General features: G+C 45.0%; 1 protein-coding gene across 1 annotated transcript in view; it reads right to left on the minus strand.

Moving 5' to 3' along the window:
* The window catches only part of Odaph (odontogenesis associated phosphoprotein), an 8,317-nt gene extending 231 nt beyond the window's left edge, over window positions 1–8,086 (minus strand). Inside the window, exons 1-2 of the mRNA NM_001399585.1 lie at window positions 8,001–8,086; window positions 1–1,315 (exon numbers count right to left, since the gene is read on the minus strand). The exon at window positions 1–1,315 is cut by the window's left edge and continues 231 nt beyond it. Of these exons, the coding sequence (NP_001386514.1) occupies window positions 993–1,315; window positions 8,001–8,064 (387 nt within the window). The 5' untranslated portion in view covers window positions 8,065–8,086 and the 3' untranslated portion in view covers window positions 1–992. The remainder of the gene's footprint in view (window positions 1,316–8,000) is intronic.
* Between the last annotated feature and the right edge of the window lie 1,169 nt (window positions 8,087–9,255).

Raw genomic sequence — 9,255 nt, forward strand, 5'->3', positions numbered from 1 at the left:
TTCCTTTCTTTGTCTCAGCAACAACAGCAGGCAGCATTTGCACGTGATTCTTGAGAATGAGTAGACGTCACTGGCCACGTGCACAGAACCCAGGTTCCCAGGTCACAGCAAGTGAGTGGCAAACGCAGGAGACAGGGCTTTGTAGAGAGGTCAAACAGACAAGGCCTTGTTTCTCCTTCGCCCGAGAGCACAGGGCACCGATAGTGGAGCTGTAGTCAACTAACGTCCGGGTAATTTTAAAGCTGTGTGTCTATGTGAAAATTACAAGAGGAACAGTAATTAATTAATATGAGCAAATAGTAATATCAAACGTAGATTAGGATGTTGGATGCTTCGACGCACAGGTCGAGCATTACCTAGGGCCAGTTTCTCTAGAAGGCTTTCTGCTTTCATCTTTTTTTTTTTTTTTTTTAAGATTTTTATTTATTTTACGGATGTGAGTACACTGTAGAGTGACTACACTGTAGCTGTCTTCAGACACACCAGAAGAAGGTTTCGGATCCCATTACAGATGGTTGTGAGCCACCATGTGGTTGCTGGGAATTGAACTCAGGACCTCTGGAAAAGCAGTCGGAGCTCTTAACCACTGAGCCATCCCTCCAGCCCCCTGCTCTCATCTTTATAGTTTCTTTCAAAGTTCTCTGTCGATCCATCTGCTCACTAAGATTCCCACTGAGCACAACGAGTGCCATTAATGGCTGCATTTGGCCCGTAATGGGCTCGTTAAAATGTCCTTCACTGTAATTTGGAATGGGGGATTGAAAGACTATGTTTGGACTAATATCCTGTGGAATAAGACTGATGCCGTTACCGCCAGATTTTGTAGTAAAAATGTGTAATCCAAGCTCCTCATTGTTGACCAAAAATCAAAAAAAATCTAGTCACTGTCACTGAGGATACTTAATCTTCTAAGGCAGTGATTTTAGGTTGGAGAGAGAGACAAACAATTTTCCAGTAGTGTTGATTCTTTCCCTTTAGCACATTTGGGCCGCTCATGTCTCCAGGCTCTCCTCAGATGAGCTGCTCTGGAGCTGCCTTCTTCCAAGGAAGAATCTCCAAGGAATCAGTCTACCTCGTGGTGGGTAGAAAGGCCAGAGCTGGAAGCGACGGTTGTTTGGAGGGAAGAAAGGTATGTTAGGGAACCTGGGGTAGAAGCCAGGCCTCCTTGGTGGAAAATAAAACGTGGGTGTCCTTGTGACAGGCTGGGCCCTTGTTAGCTGATTCCTCGTGGTGGGAGGAGGGGTCAGGGTGATGATCTGGCAGTCCGTAGGGTTCACGTTATTCTGTGAGCCAGGAGGGGTCATTACATCTTGTCCTGTGGGAATGAGAATGTAGGTCAGGAAACGGGCCTAGCAGCAGAAGCCAATGAGTTAGATCCCTCAGGGTGAGGGTCGGAGAGAGATAAGAATAAAACAGAGACGTTTCCAAGCATGACTGAACTTCAGTAGTCCAAGGAGATGACGCACGGACACGGCTAATGATCTACGTTTCTGCCTGGGGAACTGATCCAAATCAAATAAATACGTATTTATCAAAAAATACTAGTTCAAGCACGGTCCCAGGAGCCTGAACAGTCCAGATACCCACCAACAGGAGAATAGCTAAATAAACCACAATATTCGTTATTAGTACAATGATATAGTTCCAAGGAATGAAAAACAAAAATAACCAATACCTAGAAACCCAGATGAATCCATGCTATAATAAACAAAGGAAATCAGACACAAAGAGGATACATTGTACAAATCTGTTTATATGAAGCTCATGAATAAGTAAAATGGAGCAAAGGTTAAAAAATAAACCAGATGGAGGGTCAGCGTGACGTGATTTCGTGGAGGAATTAACGGAGAAACCCTTTAGCAATGTTCTGCACGTTGACCTCAGTACTCATTGAGTAGATTGGACATATGTAACACACATACACATATGTGTGCATGCCATATGTGGTGAAGCCTTTAAGGCTGAGGGGCATTTTCGTAAATGATTTAAGAATCACTGAAACAAACAGAATTTATTCACTATTAAGGAAGTAAGAAATAAAGAAAATAATGCTGAAGGCCAGTGCACACATCTTGGTTTTGAGAAGAAGTTTGGACGTAGCCAAGGGTCAGTTCTTCCCGTGCCTGAGTCACCCAACTGAGTTGGTCTTGCAAAAGTGAAGTTCTGCTGTGCAGAGGTCTTTGGCCTAGAACATATCAATCTAGACACGAGAAGACTGGGCAGATGCGAATGGTGGAAACGTGGACATCCTCCAGGAAACTGAGAGTTCCAGTGAGTTCAAAACCAAACTCAAACCCAACCTAAACCAACCAACCAACCAAACAAACAAGCAAAACCGTAGGTCTTCCCCTCCCTGGACGGTTGACTTAAATCTCTTGGCTACACCGGGTATGATTATCTAACTGCTAGGGACCTTAGTTCCTTTTTAAATCACAGTTCTTAGAAATGTCAGCTTTGGACACCTGGCTATGTCTGATTGCACTGTTGATAGACACTCAACACGGGCACTAGCTAGTCACTGAGGAATTAGATTCTTACTTGGGAATTACTATGAAGACACAACGGGAGATGTTAGTAGGAGCTATGGGACAGTGGCTGATGTGTGACTTTTTTGGCGAGTTGAATTCTGATGGAGTGGTCGTTCTCCATGTAATGTTGTGGTAAGCAGCTCTCTTCCTCCTCCTCCTCCAGATGGTATGTATATGTACGCCCACTTCTATGTGTGCATGTACGTGCATGACTATGTAAGCACGCGTGTGGAGACCAGAGATTGGTGTTGGGTATCTCTATGCCTTGATCTGTCTGTACCCTATTTATTGAGGCAGGATCTCTTACTGAATCCAGCACTCTCTGATTGAGCTAGTATAATTAGTCAGATTGCCCTGGTCAGTGGCTGCTGGAGAGGAAGTCATTGTCTTCAGGGATGGAACCACCCATGCTCTAGTGGAGACCTTCACACCCATGTCCACCACGGCCTTGGTTAAATCCGGCAAAACAAGCACAAAGCCAAAACAAAAGTCGTGAAAGTGGGGTGGAGATTTGTGGGAGCATCTGGGAGGGGTTGGTCGTTCATAGTGGGGTTTAGTAAGAGAAGGTAGAGGGATGGGTGTGATCAGGCCTGTATGCAGTTGTAGACAATGTCATACTCGTAAGTTAATCATTTTATAAGGGCAACTATTTTTCCCACACCGATCCAGGCTACTGAATATTAGGTCAGGAAACATCAACTTATAGAAGATGACTAAATCCCGCAGCATTCATTCTTTCTGATAAATTCCTAACTTTCCTCACATGGAAACTTTACACATCAAGAATCTAGCCACTAGGAGAGAAGTTAGCCTTGCTGAGAAGTCCCATCCTGACAGCTAACTATCAGGACAGACTCAGCAAGGCCTCTGCCATCCGGTGAACTATCCTGCTTTATAAACAAACCAACCACCACCTGCTGCCTAGGTTCATCTTATTTCTTGATGCCTGAGGCTGATTTCTTTGTTTTTTTTTTTCCATCTTTATTAACTTGAGTATTTCTTATTTACATTTCGATTGTTATTCCCCTTCCCAGTTTCCGGGCCAACATACCCCTCCCACTCCCCTTCTCTATGGGTGTTCCCCTCCCCATCCTCCCCCCATTACCACACTCCCCCCAACAATCACATTCACTGGGGGTTCAGTCTTGGCGGGACCCAGGGCTTCCCCTTCCACTGGTGCTCTTACTAGGCTATTCATTGCTATCTATGAGGTTGGAGCCCAGGGTCAGTCCATGTATAGTCTTTAGGTAGTGGCTTAGTCCCTGGAAGCTCTGGTTGCTTGGCATTGTTGTTCATATGGGGTCTCGAGCCCCTTCAAGCTCTTCCAGTCCTTTCTCTGATTCCAACGCGGGTCCAGTTCTCAGTTCAGTGGTTTGCTGCTGGCATTCGCCTCTGTATTTGCTGTATTCTGGCTGTGTCTCTCAGGAGAGATCTACATCCGGTTCCTGTGGGCCTGCACTTCTTTGCTTCATCCATCTTATCTAATTGGGTGGCTGTATATGTATGGGCCACATGTGGGGCAGGCTCTGAATGGGTGTTCCTTCAGCCTCTGTTCTACACTTTGCTGAGGCTGATCTCTAAATCCCATGGTGGTTGGTGCTAGAGCATGTAGCAGCTTTTCTACCAGGACGAGCTATTTAGCTTAGTGCTCTCCTCTGGGAATCGACAAACAGCTCACCTATACCACCCACTCAGGACAGTAAACAAGACCATATACATATGTTTTGATATTATCCTAGCAAGCCAATCGCCATGATGATGACATTGGGTTACGACTTAGAAACACAAGTGTTCTAAATGGGGTACTGGCTACTCATCCAGAGGACTCAGGTTCAATTCCCAACACACACACACGGTGCCCAACAACTATCAATCCGGTTCCAGGGGATCTAACACACTCTTCTAGTCCTCTTGGGCACCAGGCATATAGGTGGTATGCAGGCAAAACCCTACATGTAAAGTAAAAATTTAGTGTAGGAGTCTTAGGGGTTGGTTTGGCAATCTGTCACATGTTACAGAGTCAAGCCCATCCATGTGAATCAATGCTCTCTGGTTTCTTCCCCTCACTCAGCCAACCCCACCCAAGTGTCTTTCTGCCCACTTCCTGATGTTGTTACCTTTGTTTTCTCCTCCGACTGCCTTGAAAATTCCCATCTTGATTTATTTGAAGAATTCTACCTCTCTAAGATTACCTAATGTTGCATTTCAGAGTGAAAACTAGGGCAGTCTGCCAATAACGTTTGAGGTTCTTCTTTTGTTAAAGAGGGATGCAAACTACGTGCCCGTTCAAACAATTAAACAGTGATGTCCCCTCTATCCCAAAATGCTACTCTGGCAAAAGTCCTTAATATTTCTGGATTTAAATTTTGGCTCTCGATGCCTAGAGTTCCGTTTCCTACTTCTTACCCTGGATCTCTCATGTGGTCCCCAAGTCAGACCTCCTTAGGGAGATCTTCCCTCCCCAGAGGCTGGGTGATGGCCACTTGCAAGGCTTCCATAGCAGCCTCGACTTAGCCATGCTGTCACCATTCCTGAAATACCCACCACACCATCATAATCACTCCCCTACTCCAGTGCCCGTGGAAGAATTAAATTGACGGAGAGAAAGCCACATTTCCATAATTGCAAAGATTAGCACATATTTCCCATAAATCACACACTGACATACCAGCAAAGGCACTGTACATCAAAGTCGGGCATCCTGAAAACTTAATAAGAGCAAAGTAGGTCACATGTGTTGACTTAAAAAATAGCTGGAGAGGCAGGGCAATGTGATGTTCCAGAGGCAGGACCCCTGAGTTCTGCTTCTAATATTGTGACTGTGGTCAGATCACCTCAACCCTGAGGTCTTTTTCCTCATTTGCAAGAATAATATGGCCCATCCAATGGGCTTGTGAAATGATCTAAAATAAGATACAAATGGTTCTGGAAGTTTCCCTTTGCACAGTACACATTTAGTGAGTTAGTGATCATTACTGTTAATTGCTATGGCTGTGAATGTTGTAGCAGGACTTTTAGCAGCACAAGCTTCATTTCTTAGGTTTATCTGTTTTTATTTTATATATGACCTATGCGTCAAGGTAAGGATAGGACTAGAGCACATCATTTCTATAAGTCTAGGGACTCTATGAAGATGAGGGATTATTGACTCTGTTGGCCACTGCTGATGTCCTCAGCTCCTGGATCACTCCCTGGACGGCAGTATTATCCTTGAGTACTTTTTGTGTCACTAAATGACTAGGCAGACCCTGGTTGTTCTTCTTGGTGTTTTTGTGGTACTCAGCAAGAATTTAATTCCTGTCTTAGAATGTTTTAAATAATAATTTATATTTAAAATTATAGTATTGTATAACACAGGCCAAAATATTGTTTGAAGTATGGATATCAATTTTAAATGGGCTTATTATAGTCTAGACGTGAAGTTTATAACATACCCCCAAACTAGCTCGTTCTTTTAAAAAAGAGGCAATGACGAGAAGATCTTTTTATAATTACCTGTACTCTGCGGTTTTCTGGGCAGTCAAGAGCTGTTTTGTAGGGAGCTGTAGTGAGTTTTAGAGCAAGTGAGCTTGGGTCTATGCCTTCCATTCTTCCTTACTGAGCACCTGGAGTCTTAGAATTCCCACTCCCATTCAGACTTTAACCAATGCTGTGGTTAACTGACTCATAATAGCTATAACCTAATTCATTTTGTGGGCTCAGAGAACGATTGGCTATTTTTGTCGAATCCATCACTTCAAAGATAAAGAGTTTAGAGCCTGGAAAGTGGGCTCTAGCCCTCCTTTCAGGACGTTATATGTTGGTTCACTGGTGTGCACACCCTATGTCAGGGGCTGAATTAAATGCCGTGATGAGACCACAGACAGACAGATCTGCAACACAGAGAGGAACGGAACGAACGCTGGCGGTGAAGGACAGATTGCTGTGACGATCCAAAGATGTGAGAGAGGGAAACAATCTACTCCACAACAACAGGTCTCTAGAAAGACTGGTAAATGTCATATCACAGTAGCACTTAAATGCTGTTCCTAGAAGCAGAATTGCAGAAATTGCAATTGCAATTGAGGCAGAATTGCAGTGAGGCAGGAAAGGAGCAATGGTTGCCATGGAGGGGAGGGGGCATAGGGACACATGTGATCCTGTTGGCAGTCAGTCCCAGGACAAGTAGAAATGAGAGATGACCTAGATCCTGTGCTGCCAAGCTCAGAGACCAAATCTCACATTTCAAATGACATTTTTATCTGTTTTTTTCTGGGGGGACATTGTCTCACTATGTAACCCTGGCTGTCCATCCTGGAACTTGCTACGTAGACTAGGCTGGCCCTGAACTCACAGATATCTTTCTGCTTCTGCTTCTTAGTGCCAGGATCAAAGAACCACCGTGTCCGGGCCTCAAAGGATATTTCTAGATATAAATAATCAAAATCTCTAATCTCATTATAACCTACTTAACTATTTTCAAAGCCTTGAGAGAACAAAATGAAATGGCAACAAAATTTGCTCTGTGACCACATGCGCCCCATAAACTGGAAAGGAGGTAGGCGCTCTTTCAGCAGATTTTCATAACCTCGCCTTAGAAACTTGGGAGCTGTTGCCCTGTGATGGCTGTATTTTGTGCTGGGTTAGGGGATCTCTGGGTATCTAACAACAGGTTCTGATGCCTCTCCCTGTCTTCAGTCTGTCTCAAACACTGTGTGAGGACTGCAGGGAAAACGCTGGAGGATGAATGGAGTCTCCTTGAACCCCTTGAAAAGCTTCCCTAGGTCAGGGCATGTGAGGGGTGAGAGGCTCTGTCTTTCTTTGGATTCCTCCTCACTCAACAGCATCTAGTTCTGCAATTAAGGTCAACTGTGGAAACAAATGCTAGGTCCAGGGCCCCCAGGCTCTCCTTCCTTCTCTCCGATCTTCCACATCTTCCTCTTGGGTAGGGACTTGGAATCCAATGTTAAGGCTCAGAGCATCTGTAGGGTCAGTGGTGGGGAGAAAAAGAGAAAAGGAGCGAGGTTCTCCCTCAGCCTCTGGAAATCTGCTCACCTTGGTAGGGCCAAGACTTAGCTCATCAGGTATGATTCAATCAACAGACTGAGCATGAACAGCTGGCTGCTGGGGTCAGAAGGAAGCGGATAGCATTGTAATTCTGCGTTAACGCTGTTAGCTCGATAACCATGGTAACAGCAATAGCACTGGTGTAGTGCTTTTAATGGGAGGCTTTTGCATACAGCTCAGTGGTCCTCTCCAGCCCCGCACCAATGCATAATCATAGGTAATGCTCAAGTATAACCTGAAATCACAGAGCTAACACTAAGCCTCCAGGTGAGCAAACTCAGCCTTTCATTTCATTCACACAGGCGGATGTAAACATTTCCAATTTGTGGAAATCTGTAACCATGGAAGCCACATTTGCTTTTCTGTGTGGTATTAGTTATATAACACACACACACACACACAGTAGGTAAAAACTCAGACGCTTACCTTTCACCGTAGTTACCACCAGCCAGCTAACCAGTAACCAGGAGAAGTGGAAACCAGGAGCCATGGCTTCTGCCCTGAGCTCTCACTGCTCTGGACCCAAGGCTGCTTTAAAGGAGACTGAGCGAGTAGCCAGCAGCCTGAGTCAGACAATTTGCATTTGCATAGTGGACCACAACCACCTGGACCTGTGGTGGGAGAGTAAGGAACTCTCAAGGAAATACCAGACAGTCTTCGTCAGCCTGAAGCTTCTGGTAATGCCAGGTAAACGTCATGTACCTCTCTTCGTTCTGGACTGAACAGAGCCACCTTACCTTCGCTGTCCTGTCAGTTCCAAACACTCCCCACCTCACTGCCTTTTCTCCTCACTGCCTTTTCTTCACTTGTACCCATGGCTTTCCAGCTGCAAGGGAAGGTATCTTGGTTTCTTTTCCACTGCTGTGACAAAGCGCTCTGACCTTATAGAACAGTGGTTCTCATCTTTCCTAATGCGGCTCTAATGCAGTTCCTCATGTGGTGACCCCCAAATGTAACATTATTTCATTGCTGCTTCATAACTGCAATTTTGCCACTGTTGTGAATCCTCACGTAAATATGCAGGATATCTGATATGTGACCCCTGTGAAAGGGTCTTTTAACCCCTAAAGGTGGTCGCAACCCAAAGGTTGAGAACCACTGTTCTAAAAGTAAGAGTTTATTTGGGCTGACAGTTTCAGATGATGAGCCCACGACCACCATGGTGGGCAGACAGGCAGGCGTGGTGCTGGGGCATCTCTTATCCACAGGCCTGAGACGGGGAGAGAGAGAGACACACATTGTGAAGTGGTGTGGGCGTTTGAATCTTTAAAGCCCTACCCCTTGTGGTGGAGGACACACCTCCTCGAAGAAGGCCACACCTCCTAATTCTTCCCAAATAATTCTACCAACTTCAGATCAAACATTCAAATGTATGGGCCTATTAGAGCCATTGTCACTCAAACCCCCACAAAAAGAACTACCTTGGGCTGGAGAGATGGCTCAGCGGTTAAGAGCACCAACTGCTCTTCCAAAGGTCCTGAGTTCAAATCCCAGCAACCACATGGTGGCTCACAACCATCTGTAATGGGATCTGATGCCCTCTTCTGGTGTGTCCGAAGACAGCTACAATGTACTCATATATAATAAATAAACAAAATATTAAAAAAAAAACTACCTTAGCTCCTCACTGTATAGCTTGACTTTCTGGAGCAAATCATGAGGACAGAGATTTCCTGATCAG

This window comes from Rattus norvegicus, chromosome 14, assembly GCF_036323735.1.
Source record: "Rattus norvegicus strain BN/NHsdMcwi chromosome 14, GRCr8, whole genome shotgun sequence".
In the NCBI taxonomy this organism is placed as follows: domain Eukaryota; kingdom Metazoa; phylum Chordata; class Mammalia; order Rodentia; family Muridae; genus Rattus; species Rattus norvegicus.